The sequence below is a fragment of the Gracilinanus agilis genome, chromosome 1, assembly GCF_016433145.1.
Source record: "Gracilinanus agilis isolate LMUSP501 chromosome 1, AgileGrace, whole genome shotgun sequence".
Lineage (NCBI taxonomy): Eukaryota > Metazoa > Chordata > Mammalia > Didelphimorphia > Didelphidae > Gracilinanus > Gracilinanus agilis.
The window spans coordinates 196050978-196072133 of NC_058130.1; the positions used below are offsets into that span (position 1 = coordinate 196050978).

Consider the following 21156-nt stretch of genomic DNA (forward strand, 5'->3'; position numbering starts at 1 on the left):
GTTCAGTCATTTTTCAGTTGTGGAGGACTTTTTGTGACCTATTTGGGGTTTTCTTGGCAAAGATATTGGAGGTTTGCCATTTCATTTTCCAGCTCATTTTACACATGAGGAAACTGAGGCCAGCAAGGTTAGATAATTTTCCCAGGATCACATAGCCAATAAATATCTGAGGCAAAATTTGAACACAGGAAGATGAGTCTTTCTGACTCCAGGCCTGGCACTTCATCCAGATACTAACTCTAATCATTAAGGATTAAGAATATGACTGATCAGTTGATAAGCTTATCTCATTAGAAGATTAAGAGATAAAACATAGATGTCTTGAGTACCATGAAACACTAGAAGATAAAGAAAAAGACTATCATATTAGATAAATCTGCTTTCATAGGTTTAATAAAAAAAAATCTCCCACATGTTAGAAAGCCTGGATAAATAGCAGTGTGTATTAGAGGACATACCCATATCTATAAGATAACTGATCTATCAAAGTAGTCAAGATATTATTATTATTATTATTTTAGAATTTTATGCTACATTAAGGTGTGTAAAGCACTTTACACATAGTTTGATTTTATCCTCTTAACAACCCTGGGAAGTGGATACTATTATTTTTACCACTTTTACAAATAAGAAATCTGAGGCAGACAGCGGTTGACTTGCCCATCACATAACTAGTAAGTATCTGAGTTGAACTCCAAGTTGAACTCGGGTCTTCCTGACCTCAAGTCCAGAATAATGTGTCACATTAATAGAAAACAGAAATAGTAAGAAAGTGGAGGCAGCTGTGTAATCAGCCAAGTCTGGAAATCAGTGCTCCTGCATCCAAATCTGACAATTGACCTCCCTAGGTGTGTGACCCTGGACAAGCACATGACACTCATTACTTATCCCTTACCACTCTTCTGCCTTAGAACCAGTATAAAATTATAAGATGGGAAATAAGAGAGGCAGCATGACATAAACTATAGAAAACTGCCCTAATATGTGTCTATGACTTTGAGAAAGTCTTTTAACTTTTTAGTGCTCTGGGCAACTCTCAAAGACTAGTACTAATCATGAATCCCCCCAAGTAGTTGTATTTATTCACATTCGAAGTATTTGAAGTTAGAATTATGTAAAATATGGTCATTATTTTAAGTCCAATTGGAGTATTCAAAATGAATGATCATAATGTATTGACTTCAGAGGTTTCACTCTTCTAAGAATTTAAAACTATCTGTAAATTGCAGAGAAGACGTAGAGGGATTTTCCTTCTATGGATTTCTTCTACCAGAGAAATTTCACATACTATTCCTATATCAATACTTGCTGATAATTAAGAATATCATGCTTTGTTAGTATTCCAAATTGGTGGCACAAATTATAAAATATTCCAAAAAACAGTCATATAGAGATTATGTTTATTTACTAAACTATATGCTTAAGGACATAGACTATACACTATCATCTCTATATCCTTGTGCTTAGTATTGTACATAGTAAATATTTGTTATATATTAAATAAGAATAATTATATATTTTAAAAATTAGATGCATGATTTCATCACTATAGGGAAATTCCAACGAAGAACCCTACCCCCCCTACCAATGTAGATAAAAATCTGATTTTAGTGCCTGGGGCACTAAGAAGTCTTGCCAGTTTTAAAAAAAAACAGTCATTGTCAGAGATGGGATTTGAATTTAGGTTGGCTTGATCCCATGAAAAATTTTATATCCACTATACTGTGCTGCCTCTCATAATAATATTAAGTTTAATGTTGTATTAAACTTAATATTGTAAATAATGTTTCCACTTGAGAGAAAAGCAAACTGAGGCTCAGAGCACAGCACTCTGCAAAGTTCATAACAGTTGGTCTGTCTCAACCTCAATTAAGAGGAGCCAGATTTTATATATATCTACACATTGCATAACACTGAAGATGACCAATGAACCAAATGTAAGACAAAAAACAAAACTCTTCATGATGAGGCTCCAGGTTCATTGGCAATGCCAACAGAATAGAGGAGGGTATGTTTTTCTGAATCTAGAATTGGATGAATCCAAAGGAAGCTCATTAAAAATAATATGTTACTTGAGAAGAGTTTGGAATTATTCTTGGGCAAACTCTCAAAAGTACTCAACACCCTGTGTGATCATTTAGCAGCTGCAGCATCTCATAATTCAGTTGGCTTTAACTGTTTTAGTTTGAATGTCAAGTCGTTCTTCTTAAGACTTAGTTTTCTTTTTTCATTTAACCTAAATTAAGTTGCCTTCAGATATTTGTATGCTCTGCTTAACTTGGTAAATACAAAATAATGTAGTAAGGGGACAAGGAGGAGATGGTAATGAGGGGGTTACCAGGGGCCTAGGACCCAGTAATTTAACTGGCTGGAGATTGGAGTTGATGTTATCAGAGGGGAGCAGCCTCAACTTAACTGCCCAGTGAGTCTTCACTGCTACCTGCAGGCTCCTTTAAGATGTTGGGTTGATGGCCCCTCCCTGCTGAGGTAACTGACTCCCTATTGGGTGAGAGCAGAGCCCAGCAGAAAACCATGGCTTAACTTCCTGGCAACAATGGAGGCTTAGCTTTCACTTCACAGTAACCCCTCACTTCTCAAAACTCTGCCCTCCCCTTAGTCTCCTTAGCCTTGAAGGTGTTAGAATAATCACAGGAATTCACAGATTAAAGCTAAGGGATTTATTTGAACTGGAAAGGGAAAACTAAGGTAAGAGAGCTTAGGTTTGCTAAGCTGTTGCTAGGGGCAACTGGCAGGTGCTGGCAAAGACCTAAGGGTCTTGACAGCCTGAGGGCATCCGGCCCCCAGCCAGAGATGACGAGACTCTGGTTGGTGTTATTGATCAGCTAGGTACACTGATGATGTTGTTGAATTGCTTTAGAGATGATCCTAACCACTAGACTACACTACCTAAGTTCCTACCCACGATCCTCCTCCCTTCCACTCTTCCCAATCAGGGGCCCCAAGGGGAAAGTTCAGGGATAGCAAGTTGTCTGGGTGAGGTCAAGGGAAAACAGAACCCCGAGGTTGGGTTTGTAGGGCCTTATATAGTCACAGACCAACTGCTGGTTGGCCCCTGGCACAGCACATGCCATTGGCAAGATTCCATTCAGGGTAATCGACAGGATTGCCTAGAGTAATATTGCATGCAAAATCTCTGCACTACACTATGTATCAGGTTATGTGAGAAATCATATTTGGGGGGCATGGCAAGGGTAAGGTAAGAATAAAATGTTAAAGAAGCCTCCTATTTTACTTATATGTGTGTTTTTGTGTGTGGGCAGTTGGGCACTGAGTATTTCAAACATCTACTAAGCATTTACTGTGTTTGCAGTGCCATGCCAAGTTTTGGGGATAGAAAAACAAGTCAAAAGAAAGATAGTCTCTGCCTTCAAACAGCTTGCATTCCATTTGGGGAAAGACAATTCACAAATAAGATTTGGAAAAGGGTGTGTGTGTGTGTGTGTGTGTGTGTGTGTGTGTGTGTGTGTGTGTGTGTACACGTGCATAGGTGGGGGAGATTACAATGGGGAAGTATGATGTAGAAGTCCAGAAAGCCAAAAGTCTGATCCAGGAGATCAGTGTGGACTGTTCTGATCCAGTCCCCAAAATGGAAGTTCTGGAGGAACTCATCAGTGGAAGAAAGGAGCAGGAACGGTGCAAGTAGGGGAATTAGTGGGATGTTCCAGGGTGAGGAGGCTGTAGGGGCTTTTGTGTGAAATAAAACTAGTGTATTAGGGTGAATGGTTGGGGAGGTGGTGCATAGGCGAGCCTTCTGATGTTTCTTTGCAACATATAAGGTCAACATGTATAAATTGGTGCTTCTTTGTAACTTACATGTGCATTACTCTTGGTCCACATTCCTTTTAATCCTTATAGTGCTTTTTGCAACCTGTTCTTTGTAGTATAATTTTTTGGGTGAAGAGTCCTAATCTTGGTTAAAACCAATGCAAAAACTCCATTCAGGCTGAGGTTAATTAACTTAAAATGACTTGACTTGAATTTTATTTCTCATTGCCGCTTTTCAGTTGTCACATCCTTTTGGAAAAGCAAAATAGGATTCTATTAGCTCTTCTCTATTTGTTAAGTCTAAGAAGGCTATATGGAGCTGGATGAAGATGATCAGTCAATAGCAAAATCTTTATCCAGAATCATAGAACCTTGATCCTTCGTAATTAGAATTTGTTCCCCAGAACTATCTTGCCTAGAATCCCATTTGCATCCTTACCTTAAGCTATGTGTAACATGGGGAGAATATATTTTGGTGTAATTCCGCCCCTCTCTCTCTTCTTCCCAGAATGTGGCTGTGGAGGCTGGGGGGAGAGTTTGGTAGGAAAGTTTATCCACATGGTCATACTTAAGCTTTGTACTTCAATTTTTTTTCTTCTTCAGTAGATTACTAATAAATCTTACAAAATATAATACTTGGAATTATTGATATTAATTTAGATCTTACAATCCTTAATCATTTCAGTCATTTCAGAAAGGAATAATGGGGAAAAACTGTAAATCAAGTACTGATCTGCAACTGTTTTTAAGCTCATTTTAAAAAAGTGGTTTAGATACAGGCATAGAAAAAGTCTAGGTCAGACATAATTTGGATGGAAACAACATAAATTTTGCCTCAGGATGCTGAAATTTGGAGGGTACAGATAGCACTTGTACTCCTACCTATAAAGTAAGAATAAAAAGTTAAAATAGAAAGCTTATGTTACTTGTCTTTTCCCTCCTGCCCTTCCCCAAGTTGCACCCTACCTTCTCTGTGCCTTGTTTGGATCTATTCCCTTTAAACCATGGTATGACCTCTCCTTCCATATTGACCTAATTCTCTGTCTCTCCCCAGCTGAGGGAACTGTCCTACCGACATACTCAAATGGATTTTTTAAAGCACCCACAGTGATGGTTATGACTCTGGTTTAGTTGTGTGATTATAAATTGAGCTGGACTAGATCATTCCCTGATCTAATGAGATAAAATCTGCATCTCTGTTTGGCATACAGAATCCTACCTATATACTTAATAATTTGTAGTGTGACAACCATAGCCCTCCTCATACCCCTTTTTAAAAAAAGACTAGAACAAATAAGAGAAGCCATCATCATGCACACATAATGTGGTCAAGTGTGGTCTTTTTGAAATTCATATAACTATTGGTTTTTTTTTTTAAACCCTTGTACTTCGGTGTATTGTCTCGAAGGTGGAAGAGTGGTAAGGGTAGGCAATGGGGATCAAGTGACTTGCCCAGGGTCACACAGCTGGGAAGTGGCTGAGGTCAGGTTTGAACCTAGGACCTCCTGTCTCTAGGCCTGACTCTCACTCCACTGAGCTACCCAGCTGCCCCTATTGGTTTTGAAGGAGTCAAAAGAGTGAAAATAAGAATGAGTCAGTGACAAAAGTGAATTTCAGCATGTCTTCCAAACACTCAATTGCAGAAACATAAACACAATTATTATAATTTTATGTTGTAGAAATTATGATTATTACATATTCAAATATGTAGTAATTCATATGTTACTACAGAAAGTGTTCATGAAAAATGAAAATTCATTATACTTATCATCACACATACAAGTTCTATTAATCATCAAGCATTTGTCATCTAAGGCTATGAACTATGAACTTAAGAGATTAAAAAGTGAAAAGTAATAAAACTTAAAAATGACCAACCCCAAAAGGATTTTTTAAAATTAGAATTAAAGTGGTACATAAATCCAAACCATTAATTAATTAAACCAATAATAACTAATAATTGATTGATTGATTTAAAAAAACCAGTAATAACTAAAGCAGTAAGCTGCCCTCCAAGGTCCCTTGTAGCACTAAAATTATAGCCCTCTTTCTCAATGGCAAGCATTTACCATTTGGCCAAGAGATAAAACCAGTGGACTCCTTTTTGGAATATTATTTTTAAATGTGTAAAATAAAACACATACCATTTTAAAGAAAACCAATTGTATTGAAATGCAATTACCAATTTTTTAGAGAAAAATTGGTATACCCCAAATTAAGAACTCCTGCTTTATGTTTTTCAATCACTTTGCAAACTAAATTTAACTTTTAAAATTTAGTGCAGTAAACAGATTTTTTTTTTGGAACAGATTTCCCAAATTTCCCTTAGGCATGAACTTTTTAGGTAATATTATGCATAAGAAAGTGAGTTGATAATTTTAGTTTACAAAAATCAAAATTATAATGACAGATCATAGAAAAATAAAGTAAAGCTCAGAAAGACTTTGAATTATCTAGTTATTTCAAGGCATATAGAGATAACAGACATAATCTGAGGTGGTTCTCCAAAGATAAAAGAGGAGTTCAAAAGAGGATATTAGGAACGATGTCCTATCCTCTATCCCTTGGAAAAATAAGCCAATTAAAATAATTATCATCCTATATGTATAAAATTGATTTTCCCCCTTAACATGAGTATAATTTAATATCATCTGTTTCTACCTCCTATTTTGAATATTGGAAAATCTTGGCATGTGACTTTTTGGATAGAAGACCCAGTACATCTTAAGAACTCACATGTTTCTTAAAGAAACAACAATGTGCTTTATTGATGGCTATGGGAGCTTTTGGCTTTGACTAAATCATTGTCTATTCAAAACTCATTATTTGAATAGAGAATCCAAGGAAGAGTTTTCTCTCTGGAGTTGTAAATTCTTGTGGGTGTGTGTGTATATGAGATTACAGATTTTCTAATTATGTTTAGATTTATACTGGTAATAAACAACTACTTGTTTGAAAGCACTGTTCTTATATTTAAGTAAGATATGTAGATTTGGTTTCTTATTCCTATGGTAAATGAGATTAATGTATAAAATTTACAGAAAAGATCTTAAGTAGGTAAATTATAAGAAGTAAGAGTATATAAATATAGCCATGATCTTTCTCCTTCTATGTAAAGCACAAAAAATCCTTTGATTTCAGATCATAAGATAAAACTTTGGGACATGTCCTTTTCAGCAATAATAAGCAAGAATAAAAACTAATCTTTTCCTATCATTTTAAAGTTTGTAAAATATTTTGCTTGTGCTATATCATTTGTCTCATAACTTTTTAAGATATAGACTTCTGTCCACATTTTTTGATTAGAAAAATAAGAGTAGAAGTTGAAGTGATTTGTCCATGGTCACATATCTAAAAGTGCCCAAGGCAGGATTTGGACAGAAAGATTTTCTGATTCCACACCCTAATATTATTCGTGCTATACCATACTGCCTCCCCAGGCAAGTAACTGCATATTTCTGGGTCTATGTTTCTTTATCTGTAAAAGGATTCAGATGAAATGGAATCTAAGGAACAATCATCTTGAAATCCTGTTGTCTAAATCATAAGATAACTGGAAGGATTATGTTAGTATAGTTTTGTCTCTTGATTCCTGAGTATTTTTACAAAATAGATTTTGCCCAACAAAGGTAAATTGTGAATAAAAGGCAGCTGTGATAGAGGAGAAGGGACCCTGAATTTGGACTCTGATGTCCTTAAGTTGACTCATGGACACTCATTAGCTTTGACCTTGGGTAAACAGCTTTCCACCTTTGGACCTATATTTTCTTCTCTCTAAAATGAGGGGGCTGGGATTACATGATGGTTTGGTTCCCTTTCCATTCTGAATCCTCTGAGCCACTCATCTCTTAGTGTTAACTTTTGTCCATTTTTCTGCATTTAGTTATAGGATAACTGACTGTATAATGTCCAGAGATCAAAAAAGGGTATTTGAAAAAAGAAATTACTTCTGGGGAAAAAAAAAGTTTTCTAACATTGATTTAGATGTCTCCTATGTACTAGACTGTGTTAGTTGCTTTGAAGACAAATGCAAAAGTAAGAGTTTTTGCCCTCAAAGAGCTTACTAGGTGGTGGTAGATGGAGAGGAGGATGTACTCACAGCTTGTATGCAAAATAAAGAAGAACTTTTAAAAGACATAAGAATGAGTGTTCCAGACAGGATTTAGGTGTAGTTCCTCTGGAAGGAGGTTGAAGGTGGACTGTGAAGGGCCTTAAATGTCAAATGGAGGAATTTGTATTTTACTTTTAAGGCAACAGAAGCCACTAAAGCCAAATATAGTCATAAACTTGGTATTTCATGCCACTTTTTAAGTGCAGCTCAGTTTCCTCTTTCTTCTCCCTTCCCAGACATTCTCCTAACTTTTACTTTCTTTGATGCTGTTCCCTTCCTTTCTCTCCCAGCTGGATTTGTTTCTCATTCTCTTTTCCTCGCTCTTTCTTTCCTATCCCCTTTCTTACTCCACTTGGCATTACACTCTCCATCGCTATGTAGAATGACCTCTCTTCCACTTCTGGCCCTCCTCGGATGTCCCCACCCTCCAGCTCATTGGCTCCTCTTCTTCAGTCTTTCTCCTTATTTTTCCCCTTCTTCCCAGTTCTGAGTCCTTGCCAACATTCCCTACCCTTGAACTCCTCCAGTAATTAATTTTTTCTCTTACTTTGCTGTCCCGCCTCTCTTTACCCCTGGCTTAGCTCCTCCCTCGCTCTCAGTCCTAGGGGGCTTTTCTCCCAGACCTTGGCCGAACCCAAAGTTAGCCAGTTCTCTGACGTTTCCTCGCCAGGTTTCCGGGTACTCCTTAGGTTCTTCCTCGTTGGACCGCCGAAATCAGGAAGGAAGAAACGGGACAGGGCTGGGGGCTTTTGTTGCAAGTAAGTTTCAAATCCTAGGATCAGAGTTGTTGAGTTAGGTCCAGTTACATTTTCTAGGTTCTTTCCCCAGTTCCCACTTTCTCATGCTGGAACCATATTCTCAGGAAGAGACAGTTCTGAATTCCGAGGAAAAAAGTGGAGACCTAGAGAATTGCATTGTAGAATGGAGTAACCAGCAGAATGAGGTAGGGCTGTTTTTAGTGGTCTCAAAAATCTACAGGGTCTTTTTCTTTCAAACACACTCATTAGTTAGCCCAGGAGCCCAGACCCTGGTATTATTAGTAGACTTTTCATTTAAGGAGATACTTGGAGTACATGGGAAAGGCACAGGGATTTTAAGTCAAAGGAACTGCCTCTGCTACTTAGTAACTGGGTGATCTTGGCCAAATAGTCATTTTTCTTCCCTCAGACTTGATTTCCTCCTCTGTAAAATCAGAGGTTAGAACTAGATGGTCCCATTCTAGCTGTGTATTCTGATTGTACAAAGCAACCAGTTCTATACACTGCTTCCTCATTCCCCTTTTCCAACAAACAGCAGGAAAAACAGAAACAGAATGTTCCTTTAGGATTTTTTCAGAGCTGGGAAAGTTGCCAGTAAGTTTGTTTGTGATAGAGGGCCTGGGAGCACCTAAGGAAAGTAACATTTGTGGGCAGAAAGAATATAGTATGTGCCCTCTTGTTCTACAATCATGTAGATTCATTGCATTAAAGAAAAAATCCTGAGACAGCTTAGCAAATAATATATAGAGAGAATGTGAAGATGTGAAGCACAAATATAAAATATAACTTCCAGTGTTTATTTTTTCATGTCTACTAACTAATTTGCTATTTTGCTTTGTAAGTGTAATTACTTCAGTGAACAATTACTCTGTGTGTGTGTGTGTGTGTGTGTGTGTATGTGTGTTTGTGTGTTTAACCCATCTTCAGGTGAAATTTTAGCCACTGAGAACAATAAGGAACCATATAGGTAAGGAAAAGATAATGTTATTAAATTTGCAAAGTTAAAGAAAAATGAAACAGGAAATAAATGGGAAAATATTAGCTAGTGAATTATGAAGCCATTATTCTGCAAAATATAGACTAGACAACCACTTAGCTTTCAGGCTTGATTCATTTTTAAAATATTGACTTATTTATGTAGGAAAAGTATTATGAAAATCATTGCTCGATTTAATAACGAAACTTAATTTGATACTAAAGAATAACATCTTTCTTAGCTTTTTTTTTTTTTGGAGGGGTAAGTCCTGGAACCATAGTCTCATCTTTGTAGGCTATGTAATCAGTACAGATTAACTTTTTCCCAACTTTGAGTCTTAGGAAGCTGCTATGACTACTGAAAGGATAAATGATAGGCTAGTTGCACAAGATTTAATTAGTGCATATCAGAAATAGAGCTTAAATATAGATCTTTTTGAGTCTTCTTTCCACTAAGCTCTTATATCCCCCTTAACCAAAAGCATATAAGGCTCTGAGGCCAACAGATATTTGCTTATTTGTAAGGTTTTATTGAGCTTTTATTTTTTACATCATCATGGTTTTCTATGGTGTTAATCTCTTATCCCTTAGAAAATCATTGCATATGAAAAGCAGTATTTTTTAGAGACAAAAGAAAAGAAAGGAAAAAAAAATCAGCACAACTAATCAATACACTGAAAAAAAAAATCAGAAAACATGTGTGACACTATTAAATTTCTCACCTCCAGTGTTGGTTGGATTGGGTCTTCTCATATCTCTTCATTTAAGTTATTCTTGATCTTCATAATTTTGTTACACTCACTTGTTTTCTTGGTGTGTGATTATTTCTATTTCATTGTTATAGTCATTTGTATATTGTTCTAGGCTTTACTTCATTCTGTTTTAGTTCATGCAGATCTTATATATTTTTATGCATTTATCACAGTAATCATTTCTTACCACATGGTAAATTCCATTACCTTCATATGCTACATGTTGTTTAATCATTCCCAAGGCAATGAATGTCTAATCCGTTTCTAATTCTTTGCTATCACAAAAATATTGCTTTAAATATTTTGCTGTCTTCGAGGACTTTCTTCTTATCAATGACTTCTTTGGGGTATATAGGCCCAATGACAGAGTCTCTAGGTCAAACGGTATAGAAAATTTATTGACTTTGCATAGTTCCATATTGCTTTTCAAAATGGTTGAACCAATTCACAGCTCTACCAACAATGTATTAGTGTGACTATTATCACATAATGCCTTCATCACTGATTGTTGCCCTTTTTTCATATTTGCCACTTTTCAGGATATGAGATGAACCCTCAAATTTGTTTTGATTTGTGTTTTTCTTATTATTAGTGATTTGGAACATTATTTTATGGGCTTTTGAATACTGTACAATTTTCTTTTGAGAACCTTTCATTCATATTCTTAGACTACTTGAAGAATGACTATTAATCATATATATATTTATTTATACACATACTTACATGTTATATAAGTTATACATTTATACATTTGAAAACTATTTTTGTATCTTGGTTACTAAGTCCTTATTGGAGAAATCTGATATAAAGGATTTTTTCCCTCATTCAATCACTTCTGTTCTTAATCCAGGTACACTAATTTAGTCTTTGAAGAAACCTTTCATTTTTTTTTTCAAAGACACCGTTTTCCATTTTATTTCCTTTTTCTGTGTATGTCTTTCACAAAAAATATGGAACGCTTCACGAATTTGCGTGTCATCCTTGTGCAGGGGCCATGCTAATCTTCTCTGTATCGTTCCAATTTTAGTATATGTGCTGCCGAAGCAAGCACAGAAACCTTTCATTTTTAAGCAATCAGCGTTGTCTATTTTTTTTGTAATTATCTCTCTCTTGCATTATTGATTTATTTTTTCTTCTCTGAAACCACTATATCTCCCAAAAGCATATGCAATGGACCCTAGAGATCACTTAAACCAGCCCTTCCTTTTACAGAAACTAAGGAACTTAAGACAATATAAATGAAATGATCTTTCCAAGATCATCCAGGTAGTAGGTAACACATTCAGAATTCGAATTCCTATGATTTTGTAGCTGTATCAATTAATGGTAAAGATATGGCCCAAACATGGATATATTTATTTTATTTTTATTTTTGTTGAAAGAGGGTCTAGGGAATGTGACTGGATTAAAATCAAATAACCAGAATAATGAGAAAAGAATCCTAGAAAGGTGGATGGTGATGGTAGTAAAATGGGGTCAGTGTAAGTTTTATGGAGAGAGAGTGTTCCTAAGCACCTAAAGTTAATTTGTTGTTGTTGTTATTCATATATCAGTAAAGGATTCATTTGTGAGTAAAACATAGAGTCTGTAATTTTTTTTAAAGTCTTGAGAAATAAAAATCTTTTAATCTATCCATAGAATTGTCAGATAAAGGAGATTTCCAATAACACATACTTCTTTTCCATTTCAGGTGCTTTAATTTCTGAAAATGATGTTTGTTATAGAAAACATTTCCAAAGAGGTGGCCATTTCTTTTTTAGTATTGATGATAGTTTTTGTTTTTATAAAAGCACTAGGAAACAGAAACAAAAAGCATATGTCTCCTCCAGGCCCATGGCCATTCCCTATCATAGGGAATCTTCTTCAACTTGGAGATCATCCTTATCTTACATTTATGGAAATGAGGAAGAAATATGGTGATGTGTTTCTTATCAAACTGGGAATGGTCCCTGTGGTTGTGGTGAATGGGGCAGAAATGGTGAAGAAAGGATTGCTCAAAGATGGAGAGAATTTTGCTGGCCGGCCCCACATGCATACATTTTCTTTCTTTGCTGAGGGCAAAAGTCTTTCATTTTCAGTGAACTATGGAGAGAGTTGGAAGCTCCATAAAAAAATTGCCATGAATGCCTTAAGATCCTTTTCCAAAGCAGAAGCCAAATCATCTACCTGTTCTTGTGTCCTGGAGGAACACGTCACTGAAGAAGCTTCTGAACTGGTAAAAGTTTTCTCAAAACTGTCTTTGAAACAAGGCAGCTTTGATCCTAAAAGTCCCATCACTTGTGCCGTTGCTAATGTTGTCTGTGCCTTATGCTTTGGCAAGAGGTACGACCACTTTGATAAAGAGTTTCTCAGAGTAATTAAAACAAATGAAGAATTCCTGAAAGCTTCCAGTGCAGCTAACCCAGCTGATTTCATCCCATGTTTTCGCTACCTCCCACTGCGTATTATAAATGCTCCCCGTGAGTTTTATCGTCAATTAAATCACTTTATTGAACAGCATGTACAAGATCATATTACCACGTATGATAAGGTAGGAATTTTGATTACTATAAGCCAAGGGGATTTGTAATGAAAAGAGGCTTACAGTACATGTGAAAGAGAGTGTTATTTCACCTGTCGCCTAGGGTGCAGTAGAATTTTTTTGGTTTTGTTTCCACTTCAGGGTCAACAAGATGAAATTGGCCTGGTTCCTAAAGATGTAGATTGTTGTCAGAGGTTACAGATACCTGATCAGAGGTGACTTTTACAGGTGTATTCAAATCCTACATAGATCTGATCAGGCAGGTGGATCCTTTTCTCCCCCCATCTTAGGTCTTTCAAGAGGCAACAGGTTGGGCCTTATGTAAACTCTGAAAATTTTTGTTTTGAATACCCTTCCTTTTGGTAAAAAGGATGCCTACAGTACTTACATGTAATTATAAGAAGTTCTAGAGTATGATCATGTCACTTTTTGGCTCAGGTGGAATAAGGAAGGAAGTCATAAGAATAAGCTGAGGGAGTTTAGGGTTTAATAAACAAATGTTGATGAGGATGGTGGCAGGGATAAGTTTGGGGGTGGAATAATGTGTTCAAATTTTCATTTTCTCAGAATCATCTCAGAGATATTACTGATGCTCTGCTTAGTATATGTCATGACAAAAGTGCCACAACAAAGACCTCTACCTTAAGTGATAATGAAATCATAAGCACTGTGAGTGACATCTTTGGAGCTGGTACGTACCATTGTCTATAACCCTAAATTGGAAGGGATAATTTAAAATGCTTTAAATTTCTTTATGTTGCCCATTGATGAGAGTGAATTTGTTAATCTATTACTTCTCTAAGGAGCACATTTCACCATTTTTTACAGGATTTGAAACAGTATCAGGATTTCTAAATTGGAGCTTTCTCTACTTGATTTACTACCCAGAAATACAAGCAAAAATCCATGAAGAGATTGGTAATATCATGTTATAGGAATAAAAAATGCAATCTAGTTATGTAATATTCCACAGCCTATCATCATCCTCATTAAGCTAAGCATTTACTTTCTGCAGATGGAATTATTGGCCTTAAACCACCCAGATTTAAAGACAGAAAGAATTTACCCTACACAGAAGCTTTTATAAATGAACTCTTCAGGCATACCACATTTGTTCCATTCACTATTCCTCACTGGTAAGCATGTGGCTCCATCTCTTTATGTGACCTTTAAATGAAAACAATGGGGATTTATTTCAATTCCTTAATCTGAGGTCTTGAAAAATGTAAATGTTTTAAAATCTGTTTAAATGCTGACCTATTTTCATTTTAAAAACTACAGTAAATATTTCAGGTTGAGCAAAGGGATTTTGGAGGAATAGTCCTCAAAACTAATTCAATCTGTCTCTGGTCTCTCTCTCTCTCTCTCTCTCTCTCTCTCTCTCTCTCTCTCTCTCTCTCTCCCTCTCTCTCTCTCTGTGTGTGTGTGTGTGTGTGTGTGTGTGTGTGTCTCTAATTTAAATCTGAAAGCCTTATATAACCTTATGTCAAGGTATATAGATAATCAAATATCACCCTATTTTAAGGAATATTTGAGCATTGTTGTCTTTAAGGTTGCTATTAAGAATTACATCTCAATTTATGGAAGTGATTTTTGATGTATTGACAGTTTTGTAATTATATATACATTTTTTAGAAAATTCTCATTAAATACTTTTATGCTTCTGTTTTGTGTAGAAGTATCTTTTGTTGGTTTGTTTTATTGTGTTTTGTGCAAATGGGGATTTAGCCCACTGCTGAAACACCTCAAGAGTTGCTATTTGGGAAGGGGAATTAGTTGAATTACTGAAATGCCTTCTCACAGCAATGTTTTTGAGGGGAGAGGTGCTATATAATACTAGGAAGAATGGAAACTAGAGCTGGACATCCCTTTCAAATATACAAAGTCAGTATATGAGTATCTGGTTTGCAGGTAGGCTCCATCTATTAAAAAAGGTATTCACTTCCGGATTCTTTTAAACAGCCAGATCTCACACTGAACTGGAAATAAAATTTGGGTCTTATCCTATATTCTGGGAACTAGCATGTCGAGGTAGTAAGATTGCTTAATTTGGAGCAAGAGGATGCCAGTTTAAATCCTGATTATGTCTCTCACAGTCTATAAGACTATGAACAAAATTTAACCTCTCTGATTATCACTGACACTTGTCTTTCAAGTAAGGAGACCTAGGTCCAAATTTCACCTCAGATGATAGCTATCTAAGTGACCTCCAGCAAGTCACAATCTTCTTGGGCTCTATAAGACAATACAATTTTCACTTAGGGCTCCAATGATCTTTGATTTTATAGCATTGTCTTTTGAGGAATATAGTCTAATAGCTTGAGGACAGTGTTATAATCATAGAATTTAGCACCAGAAAGGATCATAGGAGATCATTTTCAGTTCTTTTATTTTTCCTTTTTTTAAAAAAAAATATGCCCCTCCTCCTATCACTTCCATTGAACAAATTAAGAAATACAATAAAGCCCTTAATATATAGCAGCATAGTCTATCAGAACCAATTCTTACATTGGCCATGTCTGAACATGTATGATATATGTCTCTTTCTGCATTTTAAGTTCAGCACTTCCCTGTCAAGATATGAGTAACCTTTTTTTTAATTTTCATTTTTTTGGACTAGACTAATGGTATCTTGACATTCTACCCTCTTTTTTTTTTTTTACCTAAACAGTGTTCTTCTAATAAGAGGGTAAGGGTGTCAAACTTGCTGCCCATTGGCTCTCAAGTGGAGGAGAGCCAGATTAATATATAATTGGCAAATGATTAACAAAATAAGTTAAAATACAATACAATACAGGTAATGTTAATTTGTGGTTTTCCAAGTCAATATATAATCTGATCCATTTCTATTTGTGTTCAGGACCATTGGGCTAGAAGATTTTTAATTTTCTAATCCTATGACCATGATATCTACAATCTATATTGTTGACTATATCTACAATTTGGGGACACATGATGTTTCATGTATTTTGACTAATCTTGCTTCTGTTTAGCCTCATTTACATAGATTTTCAGAACTGATATGAGTGACATTTGGTATCATGAGAGACTAAAACTTCCTGAGTATGAGATGTTATTATTATGATAAAAGTACCTGGAACTCTCTTGTATCTCAACCTTAAAAGCAAAAAAAAAGTTTGATAATCAATTAAAATACATTTTATAAATTTTATTTTCCTAGTGCTACCAAGGATACTTCTCTCAATGGATATTTCATTCCTCAGAAAACCTGTGTGTTTTTTAATATGTATCAAGTAAACCATGATGAGTAAGTAGCTATTAAAAATCTTCTGCAAAGTGGAAGGGACACAGACTTATCTAACAATACCACAGCCAAACTTCCTTCCTTCCAGTCTTATTAGCTCTAGTGTCTTTAAAAGAAGTTCATTTATCAGAGGAAATCATAGAGATCATAGGACCTTGGAATTTAGGACTAAAAGAGATCTTTGAAATGGAAGAGGAAACTGAGGCTTATGATCAATTTGACAGGAAGACAAACTAGAAATTTAGGGACTTTTTTTTAGAGTAGGAAGTATGTGGCAATCTGGACTTGTGTTTGCATTGCTACAGTTTAAAAACCAGCAGATGTGGTTATACTGTGTCATCATGAAAGATTGTTTAGTTTGCAGGGGCCCAAAAGAACATATTAGATGTCCAACTCCTACATCTCAAAGTCTACATTAATTCAGCTAAAAAGACAAATCATTCTATCTTACTTCATCCCAAATTTTTGAAAAGGACATGTTTAAGTATTTATGAAGTTAGGAACTGCTCTTTAAAAAAATTAATTTTTTGGTATCTTTTTTTTACCTCACATATATTTCTCAGTGTATCACCCACTTCCCTTTCCCAAAAGTCATCCCATATGGGGGCAGCTGGGTAGCTCAGTGGATTGAGAGCCAGACCTAGAGACGGGAGGTCCTAGGTTCAAATTTGGCCTTAGACACTTCCCAGCTGTGTGACCTTGGGCAAGTCACTTGACCCCCATTGCCCACCCTTACCACTCTTCCACCAAGGAGCCAGTGCACAGAGGTTAAGGGTTTAAAAAAATTAAAAAAAAAAGTCATCCCATATAACAGAAAATGAAAAAGAAGAAACAAAAATTCTTCAAAAATAAGTAACATATCAAAGAAGTGTGACATAATCAGTGTTCCATACCCATAACCCTTGACATCTGTAAAGAAGCAGAGTATGGAAAGAAATGCTTTCTCATGGCTTTTCTTTGGGTCTAAGCATGATCATTATAATAGCACAAGATTCAGTTTCATTTGGATTGCTCTATTTTCTATTTTGTATCATTGTATTCATCATGCATTTTATTTTTCTGCTCCTACTACTTTGCTTTGCTTTGATTTATAGAAAGCTTTCCATAATCTTCCCTATACATCATCGTTTTTTTTGACACAGTAATCTTTATTTACATTCAAGCACCATACCTTTCTTTAGCCATTCATCATTTGATGGACAGGAATCAGGAGGTGTTAGTAAAGATCTACTATATAAGGTGGGCTTTGAATGGAGTACTCAAGAAAACTGAGGCAGAGGGGAAAGAGAAGAACATTTCAAATGCAAGAGATAAATTTTCTTGTTCAAAGAAGTTCAAGTTGGTCCTTAATAATTGCTTGTGGTCTTGGGGAATACATAGATTTTGAGGAATATTTAACTATATAGTAGCCACGTAAACCCTACAAATTCAGGGTCAAGTATTCTATGGAGGTTGTAGTCTTAGATAAATTGATACTGTTAGATAATAGGTCCAAACAGACATTCTAGGTAATAATAGGCCTTTCCTAAGGGAAATGAAGTATAGGAAAGATCAGATTTTAGTGGCCCAAAAGACTGGAAATCTGTGAAGTAATAGAGGTCTCCTTGAGTTGGGATTGATGTCTATTTCAGTCACAAATTTTTACATATAAATTTAAGTTTTGCCAAGTACAAATATTATTTCATTTGACCCTCAATGGGAGAATGATTCTGCTCTATTAAATAATATGAAGGGGCCTGGTAGGAAATATATAGCAAGCCAGATTCTGTTGATATAGTATAGTACAAACATACTTGCTAACAAAAGCCAAAAGGAAGAGAGATACATTCAAGGTAATCTTGTAAGTACACATTGAGGATTGCTCTTATGTCCTATAAAAGCATGATGGGATTTCCCCTGTACTATCAAAACATAGGGGTAATAACAATGTAGCACAATGGATAGAGTACTGGACTTAGCATCAGAAAGACTGGAGTTCAAATCCAACCTCAGACACTTTATAATTATGTGGTCCTGGGCAAGTCACTGAACTTCTATTTGCATTACTTTTCTCATCTTTAAAAAGAGCTGGAGAAGGAAATGGCAAACAACTCCAGTATCTTTGCCAAGATAACTTCAAATAAGGTAACTCATGAATAGTCTGAAATGACTCACAAGAACAACTAAATAGGTTCAAAGAAATCCATGTCCCACTTGCTTTTTGTGACAAAGGAACCTTTCATAATCTTGTCCTTTTATATCATATTTCTGAAAGTTTCTGAAACACATTTCGAGAAAAATATCAGAATTAAAAAGACTAGATAAATTGTGTTGGCCCTTTTATTCATTGTTTAAGGAATTGCTATTTACTTTCTATGGGAACTAGTTATTTTCCACTGGATGTCATGATTTCAATAACACTTTCTGAAAGCTAATCTTATGATTATGCATGTTATGGTAAATGAGCTATCCATTTTTGTATTTGCATTGACTTACCTCAGACAAAATACATTTTTGGGAAAAGGAAATGACTACACACTGCTTTAGGATTAAAAAGTGCTTTGTATAGATGCTAGTTAGTTGTTCAGTCATTTCAGTTGTCTCTGAGTGTTCATTACTACATTTTGCGTTTTCTTGGCAAAGATACTAGAATGGTTTGCCATTTCCTTCTCCAGCTAATTTTACCAATGAGACCACTGAAATAAACAGGGTTCAGTGATTTGTTCATGGTTACACAAATAGAAAACCTCTGAAGTCGGATTGGAACTCAAGTCTCAGGTCTTTCTGACTTCAGGCTTGGTCTTGTATTCATTGCATCTTCCTGCTCCCCTATAAATACTTGTTGGTGAATCTCTTAACATAGTTAATATATGTCTACGTAATCAATGAAAGGCACTTTTAAAAAATTCCATTGACAATGACCAATATTTTGGATGACAATACATGTATGACCCAAATCAAATTGCTTACCATCTCTGAGAGGGACAGGGAAGGAGAGAGGGAAACAATTTGGATCTTATAATTTCAGAAAATGTATGTTCAAAATTGTTATTACATGTAATTGGGAAAATAAAAAATATCTTAAAAATATATCCCTTATATTTATTTCTTATTTTTGTTTAATGTAGAACTCTTTGGGAAAATCCTGACTCATTCCAACCTGAGAGATTTCTAAATGAAAAAGGAGAGCTGAATAAAAATCTGGTTGAGAAAGTCTTGATTTTTGGAATGGGAATTAGAAAGTGCTTGGGAGAAGAAGTTGCTCGAAATGAGGTTTTTATTTTTATTGCCAGTATCCTGCAGCAGCTAAAGTTGAAGAAATGCCCAGGAGCCCAGCTAGATTTGACACCTGTATATGGTTTAGTCATGAAGACCAAACCCTATCAACTCATTGTAGAACCTCGCTTCCATGTGAACTCCTCAACTTAGTGTCTCACTTGAATTAAAAGAATTTATAACATAAATTGATGAAAAATCCCTGCATATAATGTACTTAAGTAATTTGAAGATAAAAAACAATCCATGAGCTTTGCTCTCAGTTCCATGTAGGGTTTACTATACCATTGTGAGAGATCCAAAAGTGTAAGATAAAGCTCCACAAGGAGCTTAAAATCTCAATAGGGAAGCTAAGACATAGTCATATAAACCTATTACTGTACTATGCAAATAAATACTAATCTCATTTCTAGATGTTTGGGCTAAATGATGAGGGTTAAAGAAAAGTCAGAAAATGTAAAAATCAGAATAGTCCTGAATAGTCAGGAAGGTTTCTTAGAAAAGATGAGGTCTTGAGTTCAGACTTTTTTTTTAAACCTTTACCTTCCGTCTTGGAGTCAATACTGTATATTGGCTCCAAGACAGAAGAGTGGTAAGGGCTAGGCAATGGGGGTTGAGTGACTTGCTCAGGGTCACACAGCTTGGAAGTGTCCGAGGCCGGATTTGAACCTAGGACCTCCCATCTCTAGACCTGGCTCTCAACCCACTGAGATACCCAGCTGCCCCCTTGAGTTCAGATTTTAAGGGTTGCATCAAACAGAGAAAATGAGAACAAGGCATTTTTAATTGGAGAATGTAATGAGAAATTTTTGGAAAGACAATTCACAAGATTTTTATGAGAATCAAATGAGATAATATGTGTAAAACACCTTGTAATATATAAAGAATTGTTTGTCATCTTCACTATCTATCATTAACATTATTGCTTTTATTCACTGCTTCTAATTAACTTTAGTAACTCTGTGATTAAGCAAGATAATGCATGAAAGTCAGGGAAGTGAAAAGAAGGTGAGAGAAACAGACACAGACAGAAATAGGGCAAGAGAGTCAGAAAGAGATAGACAATGAGATAGAAGAGACAAAGATTTATTTGCATATGACTGAGTTACCTAGGCCATGGTGAAAACACATAGAAACATTTGAGTTCAGGTACTCTCCTAATGAAAATTTGAAATGTTATAAGAGTCTTTGGGCACTCCTTTGACAACCTAAGATAATTTTATAATGAATAATTTATCATTTGTAGTTTAATATAAAACATATTGGTTCAAGACCTGGATTTGGAATCTGTGAGTTCTTCTTGACACATGTTGACTAAATGACTTTAGAAGAGTCATTCTAACTCTAAACTGGCCAGAAAATTTAAAGACTCTAAACTTGTCAGAAAGGAACAAACTTGCCTTAGTAGAATTAGAAACTTACTCACTCAAGGAGTTCTTTATATCAATGGAATCACAGAATTTGCTCATCTCATCTGAACTAGTGTTATTGCTTTTAACATGAAGGTATATTTTTTATTGGTAAAAGAGGTAGTGAGATTATCGTCAAGTTCACAACAGCTTTCCATAAAGTGTGTCCCATCATCCATAAGTGAGGCAACTTGAAGTATTGGGAAAAAATACTAGTTCTGGAGTTAGGAAATGTGGTCCAAATCATACCTACTCCTGCTCCACTCTATGCATATTACACTGCACGAGGCACTTAGAATGCAGAAGATTCAATTTCTTCATCTG

The 21156-nt window shown here is 35.6% G+C and overlaps 1 protein-coding gene and 1 non-coding gene across 2 annotated transcripts; one reads left to right on the forward strand and one right to left on the reverse strand.

The window, feature by feature from the left end:
- The first annotated feature begins 3523 nt into the window (after positions 1-3523).
- LOC123249485 (cytochrome P450 1A1-like) lies at positions 3524-19577 on the forward strand. Its single transcript, XM_044678527.1, is given in 9 exon segments — positions 3524-3660; positions 8479-8655; positions 11633-11648; positions 12073-12912; positions 13471-13594; positions 13732-13821; positions 13919-14039; positions 16085-16171; positions 19276-19577. Coding segments are annotated over 9 exon segments (1893 nt in total). The 3' UTR covers position 19577.
- LOC123232625 lies at positions 11327-11433 on the reverse strand. Its single transcript, XR_006505155.1, has one exon. It is a non-coding gene; the product is annotated as a U6 spliceosomal RNA (small nuclear RNA).
- Positions 19578-21156: the final 1579 nt, after the last annotated feature.